General features: G+C 46.7%; 1 protein-coding gene across 4 annotated transcripts in view; it reads left to right on the forward strand.

Moving 5' to 3' along the window:
- The window catches only part of LOC118385569 (disabled homolog 2-interacting protein-like), a 235,590-nt gene that overhangs the window by 49,697 nt on the left and 158,145 nt on the right, over positions 1 to 27,748 (forward strand). Inside the window, exon 1 of one of the 4 annotated variants that reach the window (XM_052521325.1) lies at positions 21,526 to 22,147. The exons of 2 other annotated variants lie outside the window; for them this stretch is intronic. In XM_052521325.1, the coding sequence (XP_052377285.1) occupies positions 22,018 to 22,147 (130 nt within the window). In that variant the 5' untranslated portion in view covers positions 21,526 to 22,017. Of the gene's footprint in view, positions 1 to 21,525; positions 22,148 to 27,748 lie in introns of those variants that run through there. One more of the 4 variants, XM_052521324.1, reaches the window with a different exon arrangement.

Below are 27,748 nucleotides of genomic sequence, written 5' to 3' on the forward strand. Positions count from 1 at the left end.
GTATATTAGCCTAGCCCCAGTGTGTTTGCAGCAGTATATCAGCCTTGCCTCAGTGTGCTACTAGTATATATGCCAAGCCCCAGTGTGTTAGCAGTATATCAGCCTAGCCCCAGTGTGTTAGCAGTATATCAGTCTAGCCCAAGTATTAGCAGTATATCAGCCCCAGTGTGTTTGCAGCAGTATATCAGCCTTGCCTCAGTGTGCTACTAGTATATCTGCCAAGCCCCAGTGTGTTAGCAGTATATCAGTCTAGCCCAAGTGTTAGCAGTATATCAGCCTAGCCCCAGTGTGTTTGCAGCAGTATATCAGCCTAGCCTCAGTGTGCTACTAGTATATCTGCCGAGCCCCAGTGTGTTAGCAGTATATCAGCTTAGCCCCAGTGTGTTAGCAGTATAACAGTTTAGCCCAAGCGTTAGCAGTATATCAGCCCCAGTGTGTTAGCTGCAGTATATCTGCCAAGTCCCAGTGTGTTAGCAGTATATCAGCCTAGCCCCTGTGTGTTAGCAGTATATCTGCCTAGCCCCAGTGTGTTAGCAGTATATCAGCTTAGCCCCAGTGTGTTGGCAGCAGTATATCTGACTAGCCCCAGTGTGTTAGCAGTATAGTATTCTAGCCCCAGTGTTTTAGCAGTATATCAGCCTAGCCCCAGTGTTTTAGCAGTATATCAGCCTAGGCTCAGTGTTTTAGCAGTATATCAGCCTTGCCCCAGTGTGTTAGCAGTATATCAGCCTAGCCTCAGTGTGTTAGCAGAATAGTAATCTAGCCCCAGTGTTTTAGCAGTATATCAGCCTAGCCCCAGTGTTTTAGCAGTATATCAGCCTAGGCTCAGTGTTTTAGCAGTATATCAGCCTTGCCCCAGTGTGTTAGCAGTATAGCAGCCTAGCCTCAGTGTGTTAGCAGTATATTATTCTAGTCCCAGTGTGTTTGCAGCAGTATATGAGCCTCAGTGTGCTACTAGTATATCTGCCTAGCCCCAGTGTGTTAACAGTGTATCTGCCTTGCCCCAGTGTGTTAGCAGTATTTCTGCCTAGCCCCAGTGTGTTAGCAGTATATCAGCCCTGCCCCAGTGTGTTATCAGTATATCAGCCTAGCCCCAGTGTGTTTGCAGTATATCTGCCTAGCCCCAGTGTGTTTGCAGCAGTGTTTCATCCAAGCCCCAGTGTGTTAGCAGTATATCAGCTTTGTCCCAGTGTGTTAGCAGTATATCAGTCTAGCCCAAGTGTTAGCAGTATATCAGCCTAGCCCCAGTGTGTTTGCAGTATAACAGTCTAGCCCAAGTGTTAGCAGTATATCAGCCACAGTGTGTTTGCAGCAGTATATCAGCCTAGCCTCAGTGTGCTACTAGTATATCTGCCTAGCCCCAGTGTGTTAGCAGTATATCAGCTTAGCCCCAGTGTGTTAGCAGTATAACAGTCTAGCCCAAGTGTTAGCAGTATATCAGCCCCAGTGTGTTAGCAGCAGTATATCTGCCTCGCCCCAGTGTGTTACCAGTATATATGCCTATCCCCAGTGTGTTAGCAGTATATCAACCTAGCCACAGTGTGCTAGCAGTATTTCTGCCTAGCCCCAGTGTGTTAGCAACAGTATATCAGCCTAGCCGCACTGTGTTGACAGCAGTATATGTTGGCAGCAGTATATCAGTCTAGCCCCAGTGTGTTAGCAGTATATCTGCCTAGCCACAGTGTGTTAGCAGCAGTATTTCAGCCTTGTCCCAGTGTGTTAGCAGTATATCTGCCTAGCCCCAGTGTGTTAGCAGGTTATCTGCCTCGCACCAGTGTGTTAGCAGCAATATATCTGCCTAGCCGCAGTGTATTAGCAGTATATCAGCCTAGCCCCAGTGTGTTTGCGGCAGTATATCAGCCTAGCCCCAGTGTGTTAGCAGCAGTATATCACTCTAGCCCCAATGTGTTAGCAGCAATACATCACCCTAGCCCCAGTGTGTTAGCAGTATATCAGCCTAGCCCCAGTGTGTTTGCAGCAGTGTTTCATCCTAGCCCCAGTGTGTTAGCAGTATATCAGACTTGCCCCAGTGTGTCAGCAATACATCTGCCTAGCCCCAGTGTGTTAGCAGTCTATCAGACTAGCCCCAGTGTGTTAGCAGCAGTATATCTGCCAAGCCTCAGTGTGTTAGCAGCAGTATATCAGCCTAGCCCCAGTGTGCTAGCAGTATTTCTGCCTTGCACCAGTGTGTTAGCAGTATATCAGCCTAGCTCCAGTGTGTTAGCAGTATATCAGCCTAGCCCCAGTGTGTTAGCAGCAGTATATCAGCCTAGCCCCAGTGTGTTAGCAGTATATCAGCCTAGCCCCAGTGTGTTAGCAGCAGTATATCAGCCTAGCCCCAGTGTGCTAGCAGTATTTCTGCCTAGCCCCACTGTGTTAGCAGCAGTATATCACCTTAGCCCCAGTGTGTTTGCAGCAGTATATCAGACGAGCCCCAGTGTGTTTGCAGCAGTGTATCAGCCTAGCCCCAGTGTGTTAGCAGTATATCAGACTAGCCCCCGTGTGTTTGCAGCAGTGTTTCATCCTAACCCCAGTGTGTTCGCAGTATATCTGCCTAGCCCCAGTGTGTTCGCAGTATATCTGCCTAGCCCCACTGTGTTAGCAGTATATCAGCCTAGCCCCAGTGTGTTCGCAGTATCTGCCTAGCCCCAGTGTGTTAGCAGTATATCTGCCTAGCCCCAGTGAGTTCGCAGTATATCTGCCTAGCCCCAGTGTGTTAGCAGTATATCAGCCTAGCCCCAGTGTGTTAGCAGTATATCTGCCTAGCCCCAGTGTGTTCGCAGTATATCTGCCTAGCCCCAGTGAGTTCGCAGTATATCTGCCTAGCCCCAGTGTGTTAGCAGTATATCAGCCTAGCCCCAGTGTGTTAGCAGTATATCTGCCTAGCCCCAGTGTGTTCGCAGTATATCTGCCGAGCCCCAGTGTGTTCGCAGTATACTTGCCTAGCCCCAGTGTGTTAGCAGTATATCAGCCTAGCCCCAGTGTGTTAGCAGTATATCAGCCTAGCCCCAGTGTGTTAGCTGCAGTATATCTGCCTAGCCCCAGTGTGTTCGCAGTATAGCAGCCTAGCCCCAGTGTGTTTGCAACAGTATATCTTCCTAGCCCCAGTGTGTTAGCAGTATATCTGCCTAGCCCCAGTGTGTTAGCAGTATATCTGCCTAGCCCCAGTGTGTTGGCAGCAGTATATCGGCAGAGCCCCAGTGTGTTATCAGTATATCTGCCGAGCCCCAGTGTGTTAGCAGTATATCAGCTTAGCCCCAGTTTGTTAGCAGTATATCAGTCCCAGTGTGTTAGTGTGTTGGCAGCAGTATATCAGCCTAGCAGAGCCCCAGTGTGTTGGCAGCAGTGTGTTAGCAGTATATCAGCCCCCAGTTTGTTAGCAGTATATCAGCCAGTGTGTTGGCAGCAGTATATCTGACTAGCCCCAGTGTGTTAGCAGTACATCAGCCTTTCCCCAGTGTGTTTTAGCAGTATATCAGCCTAGCAGTATATCAGCCTTTCCCCAGTGTGTTAGCTGCAGTATATCAGCCTAGCCCCAGTGTGTTAGCAGTATAGTAATCAGATCAGGCTAGCCCCAGTGTTTTAGCTGCAGTATATCAGCCTATCCCCAGTGTGTTAGCAGTATATCTTTCCAGCCCCAGTGTGTTAGCAGCAGTATTTCTGCCTAGCCCCAGTATGTTAGCAGTATATCAGACTAGCCCCAGTGTGTTAGCAGCAGTATTTCTGCCTAGCCCCAGTGTGTTAGCTGCAAGTGTAGTATATGCCTAGTCCCAGTGTGTTAGCAGTATATCAGCCTAAACCCAGTGTGTTTGCAACAGTATATCAGCCTAGCCCCAGTGTGCTACTAGTATATCTGCCTAGCCCCTGTGTGTTAGCAGTATATCTGCCTAGCCCCAGTGTGTTAGCAGTATATCAGCTTAGCCCCAGTTTGTTAGCAGTATATCAGCCAGCCCCAGTGTGTTGGCAGCAGTATATCTGACTAGCCCCAGTGTGTTAGCAGTATATCATTCTAGCCCCAGTGTGTTAGCAGTATATCAGCCTAGCCCCAGTGTTTTAGCAGTATATCAGCCTAGGCCCAGCCTGCCTTTAGCAGTATATCAGCCTACCCCAGTGTGTTAGCAGTATATCAGCCTAGCCCCAGTGTGTTAGCAGTATATCAGCTAGCCCCAGTGTTTTAGCAGTATATCAGGCTAGCCCCAGTGTTTTAGCAGTATATCAGCCTAGGCCCCAGTGTTTTAGCAGTATATCAGCCTAGCCCCAGTGTGTTAGCCCCAGTGTGTTAGCTGCAGTATATAGCCTAGCCCAGTGTGTTAGCAGTATATTATTCTAGCCCCAGTGTGTTTGCAGCAGTATATCAGCCTCAGTGTGCTACTAGTATATCTGCCTAGCCCCAGTGTGTTAACAGTGTATCTGCCTTGCCCCAGTGTGTTAGCAGTACATCAGCTTAGCCGCAGTGTGTTAGCAGTATATCAGTCTAGCCGAAGTGTTCGCAGTATATCTGCCTAGCCCCAGTGTGTTAGCAATATATCAGCCTAGCCCCAGTGTGTTTGCAGCAGTATATCAGCCTAGCCTGAGTGTGCTACCCCAGTGTGTTAGTATATCAGCCTGCCCCTGTGTGTTAGCAGTATAGTGCCCCCCAGTGTGTTAGCAGTATATCAGCCTAGCCCCAGTGTGTTAGCAGTATATCAGCCTAGCCCAGTGTGTTTAGCAGCAGTATTTTCCAGCCCCAGTGTGTTAGCAGCAGTATTTCTGCCTAGCCCCAGTATGTTAGCAGTATATCAGACTAGCCCCAGTGTGTTAGCTGCAGTATTTCTGCCTAGCCCCAGTGTGTTAGCTGCAGTATATATGCCTAGTCCCAGTGTGTTAGCAGTATATCAGCCTAAACCCAGTGTGTTTGCAACAGTATATCAGCCTAGCCTGAGTGTGCTACTAGTATATCTGCCTCGCCCCTGTGTGTTAGCAGTATATCTGCCTAGCCCCAGTGTGTTAGCTGCAGTATATCAGCTTAGCCCCAGTGTGTTAGCAGTATATCTTTCCAGCCCCAGTGTGTTAGCAGCAGTATTTCTGCCTAGCCCCAGTGTGTTAGCAGTATATCAGCCTAGCCCCAGTGTGTTAGCTGCAGTATATCAGCCTAGCCCCAGTGTGTTAGCTGCAGTATATATGCCTAGTCCCAGTGTGTTAGCAGTATATCAGCCTAAACCCAGTGTGTTTGCAACAGTATATCAGCCTAGCCCCAGTGTGCTACTAGTATATCTGCCTAGCCCCAGTGTGTTAGCAGTATATCAGCTTAGCCCCAGTTTGTTAGCAGTATATCAGCTTAGCCCCAGTGTGTTGGCAGCAGTATATCTGCCTAGCCCCAGTGTGTTAGCAGTATAGTATTCTAGCCCCAGTGTTTTAGCAGTATCACCTAGCCCCAGTGTGTTTAGCAGTATATATCTGCCTAGCCCCAGTGTTTTAGCAGTATCTGCCTTACCCAGTGTGTTAGCAGCTATAGCCTAGCCTCAGTGTGTTAGCAGTATATCAGCCTAGCCCCAGTGTGTTTGCAGCAGTATATCAGCCTAGCCCCAGTGTGTTAGCAGTATATCATCTAGCCCCAGTGTGTTAGCAGTATATCAGGCTAGCCCCAGTGTTTTAGCAGTATATCAGCCTAGGCTCAGTGTTTTGCAGCAGTATATCAGCCTAGCCCCAGTGTGTTAGCAGTATATCTGCCGAGCCCCAGTGTGTTAGCAGTAGTATATATTCTAGCCCCAGTGTGTTTGCAGCAGTATATCAGCCTAGCCCCAGTGTGCTACTAGTATATCTGCCTAGCCCCAGTGTGTTAACAGTGTTTCATGCCTAGCCCCAGTGTGTTAGCAGTATATCAGTCTTGCCCCAGTGTGTCAGCAATATATCTGCCTAGCCCCAGTGTGTTAGCAGTCAGCCTAGCCCCAGTGTGTTGCAGCAGTATATCAGCCTAGCCTGAGTGTGCTACTAGTATATCTGCCTAGCCCCAGTGTGTTAACAGTATATCAGACTAGCCCCAGTGTGTTAGCTGCAGTATATCTGCCTAGCCCCAGTGTGTTAGCAGTATATCAGCTTAGCCCCAGTGTGTTAGCAGCAGTATATCAGCCTAGCCCCAGTGTGTTAGCAGTATATCTTTCCAGCCCCAGTGTGTTAGCAGCAGTATTTCAGCCTAGCCCCAGTGTGTTAGCAGTATATCAGCCTAGCCCCAGTGTGTTAGCTGCAGTATATCTGCCTAGCCCCAGTGTGTTAGCTGCAGTATATCAGCCCAGTGTGTTAGCAGTATATCCCCCAGTGTGTTAGCTGCAGTATATCAGCCTAGCCCCAGTGTGTACTAGTATATCTGCCTAGCCCTGTGTGTTAGCAGTATATCTGCCTAGCCCCAGTGTGTTAGCAGTATATCAGCCAGCCCCAGTTTGTTAGCAGTATATCAGCTTAGCCCCAGTGTGTTGGCAGCAGTATATCTGACTAGCCCCAGTGTGTTAGCAGTATAGTATTCTAGCCCCAGTGTTTTAGCAGTATATCAGCCTAGCCCCAGTGTTTTAGCAGTATATCAGTAGGCTCAGAGCTGTTAGCAGTATATCAGCCTTACCCCAGTGTGTTAGCAGTATATCAGCCTAGCCCAGTGTGTTAGCAGTATATCATCTAGCCCCAGTGTTTTAGCAGTATATCAGCCTAGCCCCAGTGTTTTTTGCAGTATATCAGGCTCAGTGTTTTAGCCCCAGTGTGTTAGCAGCAGTATATCACCTAGCCCCAGTGTGTTATATTATTCTAGCCCCAGCAGCAGTATATCACTAGTATAGCCCCCCAGTGTGTTAGCAGTATATCACCCTTGCCCCAGCCCCAGTGTGTTTGCAGCAGTATATCAGTCTAGCCCCAGTGTTAGCAGTATATCTGCCTAGCCCCAGTGTGTTAGCAGCATATAGCCTAGCCCCAGTGTGTTAGCAGCAGTATATCAGCCTAGCCTGAGTGTGCTACTAGTATATCATCCTGCCCCAGTGTGTTAGCAGTATATCACCCTAGCCCCAGTGTGTTTGCAGCAGTGTTCAGCCTAGCCCCAGTGTGTTAGCAGTATATCAGCTTGCCCCAGTGTGTTAGCAGCAGTATATCTGCCTAGCCCCAGTGTGTTAGCAGTATATCTGCCTAGCCCCAGTGTGTTAGCAGCAGTATATCAGCCTAGCCCCAGTGTGCTAGCTGCAGTATATCTGCCTAGCCCCAGTGTGTTAACAGTATATCAGACTAGCCCCAGTGTGTTAGCTGCAGTATATCAGCCTAGCCCCAGTGTGTTAGCAGTATATCTGCCTAGCCCCAGTGTGTTAGCAGTATATCAGCCTAGCCCCAGTGTGTTAGCAGTATATCAGCCCAGCCCCAGTGTGTTAGCAGCAGTATTTAGCCTAGCCCCAGTGTTAGCAGTATATCAGACTAGCCCCAGTGTGTTAGCTGCAGTATATCTGCCTAGCCCCAGTGTGTTAGCTGCAGTATATCATGCCTAGTCCCAGTGTGTTAGCAGTATATCAGCCTAAACCCAGTGTGTTTGCAGTATATCAGCCTAGCCCCAGTGTGTTACTAGTATATCTGCCTAGCCCCAGTGTGTTGTTAGCAGTATATCAGCTTAGCCCCAGTTTGTTAGCAGTATATCAGCTTAGCCCCAGTGTGTTGGCAGCAGTATATCTGACTAGCCCCAGTGTGTTAGCAGTATAGTATTCTAGCCCCAGTGTTTTAGCAGTATATCAGCCTAGCCCCAGTGTTTTAGCAGTATATCAGCCTAGGCTCAGAGCTTTAGCAGTATATCAGCCTTACCCCAGTGTGTTAGCAGTATATCAGCCTAGCCTCAGTGTGTTAGCAGTATAGTAATCTAGCCCCAGTGTTTTAGCAGTATATCAGGCTAGCCCCAGTGTTTTAGCAGTATATCAGCCTAGGCTCAGTGTTTTAGCAGTATATCAGCCTTGCCCCAGTGTGTTAGCAGTATAGCAGCCTAGCCTCAGTGTGTTAGCAGTATATTATTCTAGCCCCAGTGTGTTTGCAGCAGTATATCAGCCTCAGTGTGCTACTAGTATATCTGCCTAGCCCCAGTGTGTTAACAGTGTATCTGCCTTGCCCCAGTGTGTTAGCAGTATATCAGCTAGCCGCAGTATGCCTTAGCCCCAGTGTGTTAGCAATATATCAGCCTAGCCCCAGTGTGTTTGCAGCAGTATATCAGCCTGAGTGTGCCTAGTGTGTTAGCAGTATATCTGCCTAGCCCCAGTGTGTTAGCAGTATATCAGCCTAGCCCCAGTGTGTTAGCAGTATATCAGCTTAGCCCCAGTGTGTTAGCAGTATATCAGCTTAGCCCCAGTGTGTTAGCTGCAGTATATCAGCCTAGCCCCAGTGTGTTAGCAGTATATCAGCCTTTCCCCAGTGTGTTAGCTGCAGTATATAAGCCTAGCCCCAGTGTGTTAGCAGCAGTATATCAGCCTTTCCCCAGTGTGTTAGCAGTATATCAGCACTAGCCCCAGTGTGTTAGCTGCAGTATATCTGCCTAGCCCCAGTGTGTTAGCTGCCCCAGTGTGTTATATTTCTGCCTAGCCCCAGTGTGTTAGCAGTATATCTGCCTAGCCCCAGTGTGTTTGCAGTATATCAGCCTAGCCCCAGTGTTATTAGCCCCAGTGTGTTAGTATATCTGCCTAGCCCCAGTGTGTTAGCAGTATATCTGCCTAGCCCCAGTGTGTTAGCTGCAGTATATCAGCCTAGCCCCAGTGTGTTAGCAGTATATCACCAGCCCCAGTGTGTTAGCAGCAGTATATCAGCCTAGCCCCAGTGTGTTAGCAGTATATCAGCCTAGCCCCAGTGTGTTTGCAGTATATCAGCCTAGCCCCAGTGTGTTAGCTGCAGTATATCAGCCTAGCCCCAGTGTGTTAGCAGTATATCAGCCTAGCCCCAGTGTGTTTGCAGCAGTATATCAGCCTAGCCCAAGTGTGTTAGCAGTATATCAGCCTAGCCCCAGTGTGTTTGCAGTATATCAGCCTAGCCCCAGTGTGTTAGCAGTATATCAGCTTAGCCCCAGTGTGTTGGCAGCAGTATATCTGCTAGCCCCAGTGTGTTAGCAGTATATCAGCCTAGCCCCAGTGTTTTAGCAGTATATCAGCCTAGCCCCAGTGTTTTAGCAGTATATCAGCCTAGCCCCAGTGTGTTAGCAGTATATCAGCCTTGCCCAGTGTGTTAGCAGTATATCAGCCTAGCAGTGTGTTAGCAGTATAGTCTAGCCCCAGTGTGTTAGCAGTATATCAGGCTAGCCCCAGTGTTTTAGCAGTATATCAGCCTAGGCTCAGTGTTTTAGCAGTATATCAGCCTAGCCCCAGTGTGTTAGCAGTATATCAGCCTAGCCCCAGTGTGTTAGCAGTATATTATTCTAGCCCAGTGTGTTTGCAGCAGTATATCAGCCTAGCCCCAGTGTGTTACTAGTATATCTGCCTAGCCCCAGTGTGTTAACAGTGTATCTGCCTTGCCCCAGTGTGTTAGCAGTATATCAGCCTAGCCCAGTGTTCGCAGTATATCTGCCTAGCCCCAGTGTGTTAGCAGTATATCAGCCTAGCCCCAGTGTGTTTGCAGCAGTATATCAGCCTAGCCTGAGTGTGCTACTAGTATATCTGCCTCGCCCCTGTGTGTTAGCAGTATATCTGCCTAGCCCCAGTGTGTTAGCAGTATGTCAGCTTAGCCCCAGTGTGTTAGCAGTAGTATATCAGCCTAGCCCCAGTGTGTTAGCAGCAGTATATCAGCCTAGCCCCAGTGTGTTGGCAGCAGTATATCAGCCTAGCCCCAGTGTGTTTGCAGCAGTATATCAGCCTTTCCCCAGTGTGTTAGCTGCAGTATATCAGCCTAGCCCCAGTGTGTTAGCAGCAGTATATCAGCCTTTCCCCAGTGTGTTAGCAGCAGTATATCAGCCTTAGCCCCAGTGTGTTAGCAGCAGTATGTGTGTTGCAGCAGTATATCAGCCTCCAGCCCCAGTGTGTTAGCAGTATATCTGCCAGCCCCAGTGTGTTAGCAGTATATCAGCTAGCCCCAGTGTGTTAGCAGTATATCAGCCTAGCCCCAGTGTTTTAGCAGTATATCAGCCTAGCCTCCAGTGTGTGTATAGTATATCTGCCTAGCCCCAGTGTGTTAGCAGTATATCTGCCTAGCCCCAGTGTGTTAGCAGCAGTATATCAGCCTAGCCCCAGTGTGTTAGCAGTATATCAGCCTAGCCCCAGTGTGTTTGCAGCAGTATATCTGTAGCCCCAGTGTGTTAGCAGCCTAGCCCCAGTGTGTTTGCAGCAGTATCAGCCTAGCCCCGTGTGTTAGCCTGCAGCCCCAGTGTGTTAGCAGCAGTATATCACCTAGCCCCACTGTGTTAGCAGTATATCACCCTAGCCCCAATGTGTTAGCAGCAGTATATCACCTAGCCCCAGTGTGTTTGCAGCAGTGTTTCATCCTAGCCCCAGTGTGTTAGCAGTATATCAGTCTTGCCCCAGTGTGTTAGCAGTATATCAGCCCCAGTGTGTTAGCAGTATATCAGCTCTAGCCCCAGTGTGTTTTGCAGCAGTATATCAGCCTAGCCTCAAGTGTGCTAGCAGTATATCTGCCTAGCCCCAGTGTGTTAACAGTGTATCTGCCTTGCCCCAGTGTGTTAGCAGTATATCAGTCTAGCCCCAGTGTGTTAGCAGTATATCAGCCTAGCCCCAGTGTGTTAGCAGCAGTATATCAGCCTAGCCCCAGTGTTAGTTATCAGCAGCCTGAGTGTGCTTAGTATATCAGCCTGCCCCAGTGTGTTAACAGTATATCTGCTAGCCCCAGTGTGTTAGCAGTATATCAGCTCTAGCCCCAGTGTGTTAGCAGCAGTATATCAGCCTAGCCCCAGTAGCCAGTATATCCTAGCCCCAGTGTTTAGCAGTATATCAGCCTAGCCCCAATGTGTTAGCAGCAGTATATCAGCCTAGCCCCAGTGTGTTTGCAGCAGTATATCAGCCTAGCCCCAGTGTGTTAGCAGCAGTATATCAGCCTAGCCCCAGTGTGTTAGTTATCAGCAGCCCCAGTGTGTTATATCAGCCAGTGTGCCCCTAGCCCCAGTGTGTTAGCAGCAGTATATCACCTAGCCCCAGTGTGTTAGCAGCAGTATATCAGCTCTAGTGTGTTATATCTGCCGAGCCCCAGTGTGTTAGCAGCAGTATATCACCTAGCCCCACTGTGTTAGCAGCAGTATATCACTCTAGCCCCACTGTGTTAGCAGCAGTATATCACCCTAGCCCCAGCAGCAGTATATCACCCTAGCCCCAGTGTGTTTGCAGCAGTGTTCAGCCTAGCCCCAGTGTGTTAGCAGCAGTATATCACTCTAGCCCCACTGTGTTAGCAGCAGTATATCAGCCTAGCCCCAGTGTTTTAGCAGATTATCACTCTAGCCCCCGTGTGTTAGCAGTATATCTGCCGAGCCCCAGTGTGTTAGCAGCAGTATATCACTCTAGCCCCACTGTGTTAGCAGCAGTATATCACTCTAGCCCCACTGTGTTAGCAGCAGTATATCACCCTAGCCCCAATGTGTTAGCAGCAGTATATCACCCTAGCCCCAGTGTGTTTGCAGCAGTGTTTCATCCTAGCCCCAGTGTGTTAGCAGTATATCAGTCTTGCCCCAGTGTGTCAGCAATACATCTGCCTAGCCCCAGTGTGTTAGCAGTCTATCTGCCAAGCCCCAGTGTGTTAGCAGCAGTATATCAGCCCTAGCCCAAGTGTGCTAGCAGTATATCTGCCTAGCCCCAGTGTGTTAACAGTATATCAGACTAGCCCCAGTGTGTTAGCTGCAGTATATCTGCCTAGCCCCAGTGTGTTAGCAGTATATCAGACTAGCCCCAGTGTGTTAGCTGCAGTATATCAGCCTAGCCCCAGTGTGTTAGCAGTATATCTTTCCAGCCCCAGTGTGTTAGCAGCAGTATTTCTGCCTAGCCCCAGTATGTTAGCAGTATATCAGACTAGCCCCAGTGTGTTAGCTGCAGTATTTCTGCCTAGCCCCAGTGTGTTAGCTGCAGTATATATGCCTAGTCCCAGTGTGTTAGCAGTATATCAGCCTAAACCCAGTGTGTTTGCAACAGTATATCAGCCTAGCCCCAGTGTGCTACTAGTATATCTGCCTAGCCCCTGTGTGTTAGCAGTATATCTGCCTAGCCCCAGTGTGTTAGCAGTATATCAGCTTAGCCCCAGTTTGTTAGCAGTATATCAGCTTAGCCCCAGTGTGTTGGCAGCAGTATATCTGACTAGCCCCAGTGTGTTAGCAGTATAGTATTCTAGCCCCAGTGTTTTAGCAGTATATCAGCCTAGCCCCAGTGTTTTAGCAGTATATCAGCCTAGGCTCAGAGCTTTAGCAGTATATCAGCCTTACCCCAGTGTGTTAGCAGTATATCAGCCTAGCCTCAGTGTGTTAGCAGTATAGTAATCTAGCCCCAGTGTTTTAGCAGTATATCAGGCTAGCCCCAGTGTTTTAGCAGTATATCAGCCTAGGCTCAGTGTTTTAGCAGTATATCAGCCTTGCCCCAGTGTGTTAGCAGTATAGCAGCCTAGCCTCAGTGTGTTAGCAGTATATTATTCTAGCCCCAGTGTGTTTGCAGCAGTATATCAGCCTCAGTGTGCTACTAGTATATCTGCCTAGCCCCAGTGTGTTAACAGTGTATCTGCCTTGCCCCAGTGTGTTAGCAGTACATCAGCTTAGCCGCAGTGTGTTAGCAGTATATCAGTCTAGCCGAAGTGTTCGCAGTATATCTGCCTAGCCCCAGTGTGTTAGCAATATATCAGCCTAGCCCCAGTGTGTTTGCAGCAGTATATCAGCCTAGCCTGAGTGTGCTACTAGTATATCTGCCTCGCCCCTGTGTGTTAGCAGTATATCTGCCTAGCCCCAGTGTGTTAGCTGCAGTATATCAGCCTAGCCCCAGTGTGTTAGCAGTATATCTTTCCAGCCCCAGTGTGTTAGCAGCAGTATTTCTGCCTAGCCCCAGTATGTTAGCAGTATATCAGACTAGCCCCAGTGTGTTAGCTGCAGTATTTCTGCCTAGCCCCAGTGTGTTAGCTGCAGTATATATGCCTAGTCCCAGTGTGTTAGCAGTATATCAGCCTAAACCCAGTGTGTTTGCAACAGTATATCAGCCTAGCCTGAGTGTGCTACTAGTATATCTGCCTCGCCCCTGTGTGTTAGCAGTATATCTGCCTAGCCCCAGTGTGTTAGCTGCAGTATATCAGCCTAGCCCCAGTGTGTTAGCAGTATATCTTTCCAGCCCCAGTGTGTTAGCAGCAGTATTTCTGCCTAGCCCCAGTATGTTAGCAGTATATCAGACTAGCCCCAGTGTGTTAGCTGCAGTATTTCTGCCTAGCCCCAGTGTGTTAGCTGCAGTATATATGCCTAGTCCCAGTGTGTTAGCAGTATATCAGCCTAAACCCAGTGTGTTTGCAACAGTATATCAGCCTAGCCCCAGTGTGCTACTAGTATATCTGCCTAGCCCCAGTGTGTTAGCAGTATATCAGCTTAGCCCCAGTTTGTTAGCAGTATATCAGCTTAGCCCCAGTGTGTTGGCAGCAGTATATCTGACTAGCCCCAGTGTGTTAGCAGTATAGTATTCTAGCCCCAGTGTTTTAGCAGTATATCAGCCTAGCCCCAGTGTTTTAGCAGTATATCAGCCTAGGCTCAGAGCTTTAGCAGTATATCAGCCTTACCCCAGTGTGTTAGCAGTATATCAGCCTAGCCTCAGTGTGTTAGCAGTATAGTAATCTAGCCCCAGTGTTTTAGCAGTATATCAGGCTAGCCCCAGTGTTTTAGCAGTATATCAGCCTAGGCTCAGTGTTTTAGCAGTATATCAGCCTTGCCCCAGTGTGTTAGCAGTATAGCAGCCTAGCCTCAGTGTGTTAGCAGTATATTATTCTAGCCCCAGTGTGTTTGCAGCAGTATATCAGCCTCAGTGTGCTACTAGTATATCTGCCTAGCCCCAGTGTGTTAACAGTGTATCTGCCTTGCCGCAGTGTGTTAGCAGTATATCAGTCTAGCCGAAGTGTTCGCAGTATATCTGCCTAGCCCCAGTGTGTTAGCAATATATCAGCCTAGCCCCAGTGTGCTTGCAGCAGTATATCAGCCTAGCCTGAGTGTGCTACTAGTATATCTGCCTCGCCCCTGTGTGTTAGCAGTATATCTGCCTAGCCCCAGTGTGTTAGCAGTATGTCAGCTTAGCCCCAGTTTGTTAGCAGTAGTATATCAGCTTAGCCCCAGTGTGTTAGCAGCAGTATATCAGCTTAGCCCCAGTGTGTTGGCAGCAGTATATCAGCCTAGCCCCAGTGTGTTAGCAGCAGTATATCAGCCTTTCCCCAGTGTGTTAGCTGCAGTATATAAGCCTAGCCCCAGTGTGTTAGCAGCAGTATATCAGCCTTTCCCCAGTGTGTTAGCTGCAGTATATCAGCATAGCCCCAGTGTGTTAGCAGCAGTATATCTGCCTAGCCCCAGTGTGTAAGCAGTATATATTTCCAGCCCCAGTGTGTTAGCAGCAGTATTTCTGCCAAGCCCCAGTGTGTTAGCAGTATTTCTGCCTAGCCCCAGTGTGTTTGCAGTATATCAGCCTAGCCCCAGTGTTTTAGCAGATTATCACCTAGCCCCAGTGTGTTAATTGTATATCTGCCTAGCCCCAGTGTGTTAGCAGGTTATCTGCCTCGCACCAGTGTGTTAGCAGCAATATATCTGCCGAGCCGCAGTGTATTAGCAGTATCTCAGCCTAGCCCCAGTGTGTTTGCAGCAGTATATCAGCCTAGCCCCAGTGTGTTAGCAGCAGTATATCACCCTAGCCCCAGTGTGTTTGCAGCAGTATATCACTCTAGCCCCCGTGTGTTAGCAGTATATCTGCCGAGCCCCAGTGTGTTAGCAGCAGTATATCACTCTAGCCCCACTGTGTTAGCAGCAGTATATCACCCTAGCCCCAATGTGTTAGCAGCAGTATATCACCCTAGCCCCAGTGTGTTTGCAGCAGTGTTTCATCCTAGCCCCAGTGTGTTAGCAGTATATCAGTCTTGCCCCAGTGTGTCAGCAATACATCTGCCTAGCCCCAGTGTGTTAGCAGTCTATCTGCCAAGCCCCAGTGTGTTAGCAGCAGTATATCAGCCCTAGCCCAAGTGTGCTAGCAGTATATCTGCCTAGCCCCAGTGTGTTAACAGTGTATCTGCCTTGCCGCAGTGTGTTAGCAGTATATCAGTCTAGCCGAAGTGTTCGCAGTATATCTGCCTAGCCCCAGTGTGTTAGCAATATATCAGCCTAGCCCCAGTGTGCTTGCAGCAGTATATCAGCCTAGCCTGAGTGTGCTACTAGTATATCTGCCTCGCCCCTGTGTGTTAGCAGTATATCTGCCTAGCCCCAGTGTGTTAGCAGTATGTCAGCTTAGCCCCAGTTTGTTAGCAGCAGTGTTTCAGCCTAGCCCCAATGTGTTAGCAGCAGTATATCACCCTAGCCCCAATGTGTTAGCAGCAGTATATCACCCTAGCCCCAATGTGTTAGCAGCAGCATATCAGACTAGCCCCAGTGTGTTTGCAGCAGTGTTTCAGCCTAGCCCCAGTGTGTTAGCAGCAGTATATCACTCTAGCCCCACTGTGTTAGCAGCAGTATATCAGCCTAGCCCCAGTGTTTTAGCAGATTATCACTCTAGCCCCGGTGTGTTAGCAGTATATCTGCCGAGCCCCAGTGTGTTAGCAGCAGTATATCACTCTAGCCCCACTGTGTTAGCAGCAGTATATCAGCCTAGCCCCAGTGTGTTAGCAGCAGTATATCAGTCTAGCCCCAGTGTGTTAGCAGTATATCAGCCTAGCCCCAGTGTTTTAGCAGATTATCACCTAGCCCCAGTGTGTTAGCAGTATATCTGCCTCGCACCAGTGTGTTAGCAGCAATATAATATATATCTGCCTAGCCGCAGTGTATTAGCAGTATATCAGCCTAGCCCCAGTGTGTTTGCAGCAGTATATCAGCCTAGCCCCAGTGTGTTAGCAGCAGTATATCACTCTAGCCCCACTGTGTTAGCAGCAGTATATCACTCTAGCCCCACTGTGTTAGCAGCAGTATATCACCCTAGCCCCAGTGTGTTTGCAGCAGTGTTTCATCCTAGCCCCAGTGTGTTAGCAGTATATCAGTCTTGCCCCAGTGTGTCAGCAATACATCTGCCTAGCCCCAGTGTGTTAGCAGTCTATCAGACTAGCCCCAGTGTGTTAGCAGCAGTATATCTGCCAAGCCTCGGTGTGTTAGCAGCAGTATATCAGCCCTAGCCCCAGTGTGCTAGCAGTATTTCTGCCTTGCACCCGTGTGTTAGCAGTATATCAGCCTAGCCCCAGTGTGTTAGCAGCATATCTGCCTATCCCCAGTGTGTTAGCAGTATATCTGCCAAGCCTCTGTGTGTTAGCAGCAGTATATCAGCCCTAGCCCCAGTGTGCTAGCAGTATTTCTGCCTTGCACCAGTGTGTTAGCAGTATATCAGCCTAGCCCCAGTGTGTTAGCAGCAGTATATCACCCTAGCCCCAATGTGTTAGCAGCAGTATATCACCCTAGCCCCAATGTGTTAGCAGCAGTATATCAGCCTAGCCCCAGTGTGTTAGCAGCAGTATATCAGCCTAGCCCCAGTGTGTTTGCAGCAGTGTTTCAGCCTAGCCCCAATGTGTTAGCAGCAGTATATCAGACTAGCCCCAATGTGTTAGCAGCAGTATATCACCCTAGCCCCAATGTGTTAGCAGCAGTATATCACCCTAGCCCCCGTGTGTTAGCAGCAGTATATCACCCTAGCCCCAGTGTGTTAGCAGCAGTATATCACCCTAGCCCCAATGTGTTAGCAGCAGTATATCACCCTAGCCCCAGTGTGTTAGCAGCAGTATATCACCCTAGCCCCAGTGTGTTAGCAGTATTTCTGCCTAGCCCCACTGTGTTAGCAGCAGTATATCAGATTAGCCCCAGTGTGTTTGCAGCAGTGTTTCAGCCTAGCCCCCGTGTGTTAGCAGCAGTATATCAGACTAGCCCCAGTGTGTTTGCAGCAGTGTTTCAGCCTAGCCCCAGTGTGTTAGCAGCAGTATATCACCCTATCCCCCGTGTGTTAGCAGCTGTATATCAGACTAGCCCCAGTGTGTTTGCAGCAGTGTTTCAGCCTAGCCCCAGCGTGTTAGCAGCAGTATATCACCCTAGCCCCAATGTGTTAGCAGCAGTATATCACTCTAGCCCCAATGTGTTAGCAGCAGTATATCACCCTAGCCCCAGTGTGTTAGCAGCAGTATATCACTCTAGCCCCAATGTGTTAGCAGCAGTATATCACCCTAGCCCAAATGTGTTAGCAGCAGTATATCAGCCTAGCCCCAATGTGTTAGCAGCAGTATATCACTCTAGCCCCAATGTGTTAGCAGCAGTGTTTCAGCCTAGCCCCAATGTGTTAGCAGCAGTATATCAGACTAGCCCCAATGTGTTAGCAGCAGTATATCAGACTAGCCCCAATGTGTTAGCAGCAGTGTTTCAGCCTAGCCCCAATGTGTTAGCAGCAGTATATCACCCTAGCCCCAATGTGTTAGCAGCAGTATATCACTCTAGCCCCCGTGTGTTAGCAGTATATCTGCGGAGCCCCAGTGTGTTAGCAGCAGTATATCACTCTAGCCCCACTGTGTTAGCAGCAGTATATCAGCCTAGCCCCAGTGTGTTAGCAGCAGTATATCAGCCTAGCCCCAGTGTGTTAGCAGCAGTATATCAGCCTATCCCCCGTGTGTTTGCAGCAGTGTTTCAGCCGAGCCCCAGTGTGTTAGCAGTATATCAGACTTGCCCCAGTGTGTTTGCAGCAGTGTTTCACCCTAGCCCCAGTGTGTTTGCAGCAGTATATCACCCTAGCCCCCGTGTGTTTGCAGCAGTATATCACCCTAGCCCCAGTGTGTTTGCAGCAGTATATCACCCTAGCCCCCGTGTGTTTGCAGCAGTGTTTCACCCGAGCCCCAGTGTGTTTGCAGCAGTATATCACCCTAGCCCCGTGTGTTTGCAGCAGTATATCACCCTAGCCCCCGTGTGTTTGCAGCAGTGTTTCACCCGAGCCCCAGTGTGTTTGCAGCAGTATATCACCCTAGCCCCCGTGTGTTTGCAGCAGTATATCACCCTAGCCCCCGTGTGTTTGCAGCAGTGTTTCAGCCGAGCCCCAGTGTGTTAGCAGTGTATCAGCTTATCCCCAGTGTGTTAGCAGGTACTTCTGCCTAGCCCCAGTGTGTTAGCAGCAGTATATTACTCTAGTATGTTAGCTCTCCCATCACAATGAACCCAGTGAGGACCGAGGAACGACGGTAAAGGTGTCAACATTAGCTAACACTATGAACTGGGTCAGCTACAGGCTGCCGGCATAAAAATCGAACATACTGTAAACTCACACAGAGGCACTGGTTCTGTTTGTTTGTGTCTGGCTCCAACAAAAATAGAACTGTTTGGCCATAATGACCATTGTTATGTTTGGAGTTAAAAGGGGGATGCTTGCAAGGCGAAGGACACCATCCCAACTGTGAAGCACGGGGGTGGCAGCATCATGTTGTGGGGGTGCTTTGCTGCAGGAGGGACTGGTGCACTTCACAAAATAGATTGCATCATGAGGCAGGAACATTATGTGGATATATTGAAGCAATATCTCAAGACATCAGTCAGGAAGTTAAAGCTTGGTCGCAAATGGGTCTTCCAAATGGAAAATGACCCCAAGCATACTTCCAAAGTTGTGGCAAAATGGCTTAAGGACAACAAAGTCAAGGTATTGGAGTGGCCATCATAAAGCCCTGACCTCAATCCTATAAAACATTTGTAGGCAGAACTGAAAAAGCATGTACTAGCAAGGAGGCCTACAAATCTGACTCAGTTTCACTTGCTCTGTCAGGAGGAATGGGCCAAAATTCACCCAACTTATTGGGGGATGCTTGTGGAAGGCTACCCGAAATGTTTGACCCAAGTTAAACAATGTAAAGGCAATGCTACCAAATACTGATTGAGTGTATGTAAACTTTTGACCCACTGGGAATGTGATGAAAGAAATAAAAGCTGAAATAAATCATTCTCTCCACTATTATTCGGACATTTCACATTCTTAAAATGAAGTGGTAATCTTAATTGACCTAAGATATGGAATTTATACTCTGATCAAATGTCAGGAATTGTGAAAAACTGTGTTTACATGTATTTGGCTAAGGTGTATGTAAACTTCAGACTTCAACTGTATATATTTTTTTATTTAACAAGGCAAGACAGATAAGAACAAATTCTTATTTTCATTAATGGCCTACAACGGTCAAACCCGGATGACGCTGGGCCATTTGTGCACAGCCCTATGGGACTCCCAAACACGGCTGATTGTGATACAGCCTGGATTTGAACCAGGGTGTCTGTAGCAATGCCTCTAGTGCTGAAATGCAATGCCTTAGACCGCTGCTGCACTCGAGAGCCCTATTGGAGAGGTAGAAGGACATTTTCCTTCATCAATGCTTTATAGAAAATGAGTTTGATTACAACTGTGGTTCACTGTAGATGCTGTACTGACTGTCCTATACATCATCAGTTTGATGTCACGGCAGGGCTTGTGTCTCTGCTGTCCCTACCAGGTGTTAAGGTCTAGGTCTTTGTACACAATGAAACTCATCTTCTATTATAGAACTCAAAATAGACCCATTGTACATTTGTGTATTGTCCAAATATGTATGAATGGGTATCTGAAGTGTGTGTGTGTGTTTCTACCTCTTTGTGTCCATCTGGCAGTCTCGTCCAGCTGCCTGACCCACACCTTTGGAACCCACTCCTATTGGTTCTCTGACATGTCTAGAGATGCTTTTCCATTGGTTGTTCACTGGCATGCCTAGAGGGGCAAGTACGAGCCTGTGATAATGAGATTATCCTAAAGTGTGGACTGGATTCAACTGGACTGTGAGTTTAGACTGGTACTATACTTGGTTTTATAGTCATTTGGAGTGGACCGGGATTGTGAATGTAGCATAGGAATGGAATGAGGTTAGACAGAATAAATCATATTGTAGTGTATTTTGTTGAGGTGTACAGATCATTTCATTTTGGTCCAAGTCTGTGGAAATGTTATATTGTACCTTTATTTAACTAGGCAAGTCAGTTAAGAAGAAATTCTTATTTACAATGACGGCCTACCCCTGCCAAACCCGGACAATGCTGGGCCAAATTGTGCGGCACCCAATGGGACTCCCAATCACAGCTAAATGTGATGCAGCCTGGATTCGAACCAACAACAGTAGTGACACCTCTTGCACTGAGATGCAGTGCCTTAGACCACAACGCCACTCAGGAGCGAAAATGCAATAGAATAATGAATGAAAAATGGAGAGGAAGAAAGAGATTGAGGAAGGAAATGGAGATGTAAAGACAGACAGATGTAAATACAGACAGATGTAAAGACAAACGGATGTAAAGTCAAACAGATGTAAATACAGACAGATGTAAAGACAAACGGATGTAAAGACAAACGGATGTAAAGACAAACAGATGTAAATACAGACAGATGTAAAGACAAACAGATGTAAATACAGACAGATGTAAAGACAAACGGATGTAAAGACAAACAGATGTAAATACAGACAGATGTAAATACAGACAGATGTAAAGATAAACAGATGTAAAGACAAACAGATGTAAATACAGACAGATGTAAATACAGACAGATGTAAAGACAAACAGATGTAAATACAGACAGATGTAAAGACAAACAGATGTAAATACAGACAGATGTAAAGACAAACAGATGTAAATACAGACAGATGTAAAGACAAACAGATGTAAATACAGACAGATGTAAAGACAAACAGATGTAAATACAGACAGATGTAAAGACAAACGGATGTAAAGTCAAACAGATGTAAATACAGACAGATGTAAAGACAAACAGATGTAAAGACAAACGGATGTAAAGACAAACAGATGTAAATACAGACAGATGTAAATACAGACAGATGTAAAGACAAACAGATGTAAAGACAAACAGATGTAAAGACAAACGGATGTAAAGACAAACAGATGTAAATACAGACAGATGTAAAGACAGACAGATGTAAATACAGACAGATGTAAATACAGACAGATGTAAATACAAACAGATGTAAAGACAAACAGATGTAAAGACAAACGGATGTAAAGACAAACAGATGTAAATACAGACAGATGTAAAGACAGACAGATGTAAATACAGACAGATGTAAAGACAAACAGATGTAAATACAAACAGATGTAAATACAGACAGATGTAAAGACAAACAGATGTAAATACAGACAGATGTAAAGACAGACAGATGTAAATACAGACAGATGTAAAGACAAACAGATGTAAAGACAAACAGATGTAAAGACAAACGGATGTAAAGACAAACGGATGTAAAGCCATGTAAATCAAAAGGCGTCCCGTTGCACTTCCACCCCATTCCACCCTACTGCTGATAACTGCCAGGTTTTCACCACAGCCCAAACTTTTCTTCTGTTGTTCTCTCTTAACTTAATGGCATGAATTGAGAGACATGCAGCCCTACTCACACACAGCCCTGCAGGTTGGCAGGTCAGGGGAAGGAGAGGCATTGTAAAAGTATCTCTCGGGGTAACTAGTAGGCTTCAACCTGAGTGGCTGACTTAATGACTGAGTGAGAGAACGACAGAGGAGGAGTGGACTCTTTTTTTCCCTCTTTCTGCAGAATTCCTCCAGTCACTCCTGGCTGGCGATGGGAATTGGAAGAGCTTTCCTGTGATTCAGAATACAGAGACACAGCATTCAGGACACTCTTGTGTCTGACGCTCTGGGAAAATTTACAAGGGAGTTTATTTCGGAAGTTGGAGCAGAGTTTTTGGACGTTTTGGGTATAGTGAATTGCGTGAAGTTAGAGTGTATTTTTGGAAGTTGGAGAAGAGTTTTGGGACGCTTTGATAAGAGGGACACTGAGTGAGTGGAATTGAAGTGTACTTGGGATAGTGTGATAGTTGCACTGGCTTGGTCCTGGGTTTTTGGAAGGACCATGGCAGGGGCAGGCATTACCAGGAAGGGTTCTGGGAGACCCTCGTACTACTACAGGTTTCTGGGCCGCACTCGTCTCCAACGGCAACGCAGCAGGTCCCGCAGCCGCACCAGACCAGCAGCCAGCAGGGGTAACACAGACCACCACAGTCCATTATCTCTCTCTCTCCCTCTTTGATGTCTCCTCTCTGTCATTGAGGAGGCACAATGATCACACCACACCTTTATGGCAAAGTGCACATACTCTCCAACACACAAAACATTCACAGGCAAACACATACAAAGACAAATATGCACACACACACACACACACACACACACACACACACACACACACACACACACACACACACACACACACACACACACACACACAAATATTTACATACTGTACACACACATAAACAAAGACATACAAGTAGCAGTCAAAAGTTTGGACACACCTACTCATTCAAGGATTGGGTCTTGATTTGTACTATTTTCTACATTGTAGAAGAGATCAAAACTATAGAATTACACATATGGAAGCATGTAGTAACCAAAAAGTGTTAAACAAATCAAAATAAATGTGCGATTTGAGATTCTTCAAAGTAGCCACACTTTGCCTTGATGACAGCTTTGCTTTGTTTTTGCGACTGCACTTGAAGAATATTTTGTTGGTCTTGATATTGACTGACCTTCATGTCTTAAAGTAATGATGGACTGTTCTTTGCTTATTTGAGCTGTTCTTTCCATAATATGGACTTGGTCTTTTACCAAGTAGGGCTATCTTCTGTTTACCACCCCTACATTGTCACAACACAACAGATTGGCACAAATGCATTAAGAAGGAAAGAATTTCCACAAATTAACTTTTAACAAGGCTCACCTGATAATTGAAATGCATCCCAGGTGACTACCTCGTGAAGCTGGTTGAGAGAATGTGAAGAGTGTGCGAAGCTGTCATCAAGGCAAAGGGTGGCTACTTTGAAGAATCTCAATATACAAAATATTTAGATTTGTAAAACACTTTTTTGGTTACGACATGATTACATACGTGTTATTTCATAGTTTTGATGTCTTCACTATTATTCTACAATGTAGAACATGGTAAAAATAACACACACACACACACACACACACACACACACACACACACACACACACACGGGGAGTTCAGAGGACAATTGTCCCACCTTGATCTTTATTACACACTTAGCCACAGAACCAGAAGAGCAGGAAGAGCAGACAGACCAGAGCTGAACTCTGTACTCACTTTAGGACACACATACTCACACACACACAGACAGACATATACTCACACAGACACACACACACTGCCCTACACTGGCCTGCTTTGTGATTTTTATTTTTTATTTTTATTTTTTTACCTTTATTTAACCAGGCAAGTCAGTTAAGAACACATTCTTATTTTCAATGACGGCCTGGGAACAGTGGGTTAACTGCCTGTTCAGGGGCAGAACGACAGATTTGTACCTTGTCAGCTCGGGGGTTTGAACTCGCAACCTTCCGGTTACTAGTCCAACGCTCTAACCACTAGGCTACGCTGCCGCCAGCTTGCACTGGTATATCTGAAAAATAGATATACATGGCTATATATAACTTATCTCTGATGGGGATTTGTCCAATAATGAAATGGACCGAGGGAGGGAACGCATGTCTTTGTGTGTGTTTTGTATTTGCTTTGTTGATGCTCTATTGAGCCCAATTCTGCTCGTTAGTGAGTGATCGTCTCAGTCTGTTGTTTGAGACGAATAGAAGTGAATAAGAGAAGAGATGTGAGGAGAATAAAGGAGAAGAGAGGAAAAGTGAATGGGAGTTGAACTCTGTAATCGTCCACCCTGTATGTGTTCTTCCCCATTATATACGGAGGGGTCCTATGGCGCTGCACACAAACACTGTGATCTTTTACTGGTCTGTCTTTGTTTTGGTTTTGTTGTTTGGACCTAGATTTCCATCCAATTGGCAACCGATTTTTCATGCGAAAATTCTTGAAACCGCATAAAGAAAATATGCAAATCTTCCCGCTAGTGGCGTGTTTCCACCAAATGGACTTTTTCAGTGTTTGACAACGCAGTGCACACACACAATGTACTTTTTCGCTCATGTTCTCATGTTCTGAATTAAAAATCGAAAGTTCAATGACTTTCCATCGTTTTCAACTCTACTGATAGTTTGGTCACCAAAAATAGGACTCTTTACGGTGTAAAACTTAACTCCTGAATCAACACTAGAAATGTTACACTGAAAAATCAACTTGCTGCGTGCTATGGAAGGGACAAATCTGCAGGCTTCCCTACATTTCAAGAACATTTTAGAATTCTGAAGAACCGCAGATGCCAAGTCAAGAGCGCAACACCTAGCTAGGTGGTTCTATTTTGAGCAACATTCCTCAAAAGAACCTTAAGAGCTGAGGTAGAATCATAAGAACCTGCTATTTTTTCAGTGCTCTTGCACCTGTGTGTGTGTGTGTGTGTGTGTGTGTGTGTGTGTGTGTGTGTGTGTGTGTGTGTGTGTGTGTGTGTGTGTGTGTGTGTGTGTGTGTGTGTGTGTGTGTGTGTGTGTGTGTGTGTGTGTGTGTGTGTGTGTGTGTGTGTGTGTGTTTGCGTGTGGCTATTAAGGGCAGGAGATATAGAGTCGAACACACAGAAGGGGAGTTGTTATTTTCGTCTGCAGAGAGATCAAGTTTGTGTTATCTCATGGAAGTTCCAGTGGCCTTTGATGTACGTTCTATGGCTGCTACAGTACACACACAGACAGTTGGTGTGTGTGTGTGTGGTGGTTTCTAAACCCGGTCTCTCTGTGTCTATATCAGATCCTATCACTGCAAGTCTTATCACGCCATGATATCAACTGTACCTGTAGGTGGTTGACATTTACATATTCAGACTTCCTGGTGGTTATGGCTTCCCTTATCTCATCACCTGGGCGCAATCATAAAGTAATCACGCTTTAGCCACACACAGACCTACTGTTTTCGACTCTCTCTGCTGTCTCGACCTCTGAATGCTCGGCTATGAAAAGCACACTGAGAGCCTGAGTTCCTCTCTAGGTTTCTTCCTAAGTTCCTGCCATTCTAGGGAGTTTTGCTTCTACATCTGCATTGCTTGCTGTTTGGGGTTTTAGGCTGGGTTTCTGTATAGCACTTTGTGACATCTGCTGATGTTAAAAGGGCTTTATAAATACTTTTGATTGAGATACATGAAAAAACACACACACACACACACACATTGTTATATCTGGTCATGAGTGTGTTTGAGGCTCTCATCAGAAGCCTGGGGAAACTCTTAGCTACCTTGCGGCTGTTTGTCTGTGGTAGGACTTGACCTGTGAAGAGCTTCATTGTGCGCCTATGTGGACAGATATACACTCCTTATGCAAACACTGCTCTATATTACTCAGCTTTATCACAGCCAGTAGAAGTATGGGAAACTATGAACAAAAACAGCCCAGGAGAACTTTTTCTAGTAAATCTCCCGTGTGTGTGTTTTTCCATGAGAGAGAGAGGTTGTTAAAGTAGGGTTAATTACGTTTGGTAATAAAGAGTTAACAACGTATCACAGCCCAGAAAACCGTTCGTCTCTGTTACACTGGTCTATGTCTATGGGGTTTTTATGCTTTCTTTCTACACTGAAGGTTTCTACTGTGTCCGGTTCTATGCTGAACTTTGATTCCTAAGCTGTGTTTTCCTGTGTTTGGTGTAGGGTAGGGTAGTGTTTGTGTGATTTTGTTTTTTTTACCTTCTTGTGTCTCCTCTCTCATACAGGACGTTATCTCCGTCTTTCGCTATCTGTCCATCATACTCCCCCCCTCTCTCTCTTTATTCTCGCCAACAAAACTCACAATTACATCAGTGCACCCAGCAGCTGCTGTTGAATGGTAGGTTGTGTAACATTCATAAACACACGCACACACACACACACACACACACGCGCGCACGCACACACACCACAGCAGCTGTCTGGGATGGGCCGAGGATATACGCTCCCTTTTGAACAACCGAGCCCCCTGCTTTCTCCTTCTCTCTTTCTTCTTTTGAAATGGTGGGATCTGTTCTTTCTTCTCTTTCGTCTGCTGGGCGACAGATGTAGATCTGTTTTGGCCATTAAGTGGCTGTTACAGTGTGACTACCAGCTGTAGGCTACAGTCACACCATGCTAACACTATCACACCCCGGTAACACTGTCACACCTACACAATAGAACACCAGGTAGTGGAACGTTAACCGTACGGTATCACCCGATCATGTCATTTAGCCAGGAAAGTGTGCAGTGTTGGTGGCAGAGAAGTCAGGCGCAGGAGAACGGACTTGGTATAAACGGAGTTGTTTAATAAATGCTGACAAAACTCCAGAACAACCAAAATGTACAAAATAACAAAGTGGGTACAAAACCCGTCACACACCAACACTAAAATGCACATCACATACAAACAAAACAATATCCGACAAGGACATGAGGGGAAACAGAGGGTTAAATACACAACATGTAATAGATGGGATTGGTGTGGAGGAAGACTAGACAAAACCAATGGCAAATGAAAAATGGATCAGTGGTGGCTAGAAGGTCGGTGACGTCGACCGCCGAACACCGCCCGAACAAGGAGAGGGGCCGACTTTGTCGGAAGTCGTTACAGAAAGACATTGGGCCCTAGGTAGAAACCATAACTGGGGCTGATGTTTTCCAATGTCAGGTCAATTGGTTTTTATTTTTTTATTTCACCTTTATTTAACCAGGTAGGCTAGTTGAGAACAAGTTCTCATTTGCAACTGCGACCTGGCCAAGATAAAGCATAGCAGTGTGAACAGACAACAACACAGAGTTACACATGGAGTAAACAATTAACAAGTCAATAACACAGTAGAAAAAAAGAAGAAAAAAAAGAGAGTCTATATACATTGTGTGCAAAAGGCATGAGGAGGTACGCAAATAATTACAATTTAGCAGATTAACACTGGAGTGATAAATGATCAGATGGTCATGTACAGGTAGAGATATTGGTGTGCAAAAGAGCAGAAAAGTAAATAAATATAAACAGTATGGGGAAGAGGTAGGTAAAATTGGGTGGGCTATTTACCGATAGACTATGTACAGTTGCAGCGATCGGTTAGCTGCTCAGATAGCAGATGTTTGAAGTTGGTGAGGGAGATAAAAGTCTCCAACTTCAGCGATTTTTGCAATTCGTTCCAGTCACAGGCAGCAGAGAACTGGAACGAAAGGCGGCCAAATTAGGTGTTGGCTTTAGGGATGATCAGTGAGATACACCTGCTGGAGCCCGTGCAACGGGTGGGTGTTGCCATCGTGACCAGTGAACTGAGATAAGGCGGAGCTTTACCTAGCATGGACTTGTAGATGACCTGGAGCCAGTGGGTCTGGCGACGAATATGTAGCGAGGGCCAGCCGACTAGAGCATACAGGTCTCAGTGGTGGGTGGTATATGGTGCTTTAGTAACAAAACGGATGGCACTGTGATAAACTGCATCCAGTTTGCTGAGTAGAGTGTTGAAAGCTATTTTATAGATGACATCGCCAAAGTAGAGGATCGGTAGGATAGTCAGTTTTACTAGGGTAAGTTTGGCGGCGTAAGTGAAGGAGGCTTTGTTGCGGAATAGAAAGCCGACTCTAGATTTGATTTTAGATTGGAGATGTTTGATATGAGTCTGGAAGGAGAGTTTACAGTCTAGCCAGACACCTAGATTTCCACATATTCTAGGTCGGAACCATCCAGGGTGG

The sequence above is a fragment of the Oncorhynchus keta genome, chromosome 6 (assembly GCF_023373465.1).
Source record: "Oncorhynchus keta strain PuntledgeMale-10-30-2019 chromosome 6, Oket_V2, whole genome shotgun sequence".
Lineage (NCBI taxonomy): Eukaryota > Metazoa > Chordata > Actinopteri > Salmoniformes > Salmonidae > Oncorhynchus > Oncorhynchus keta.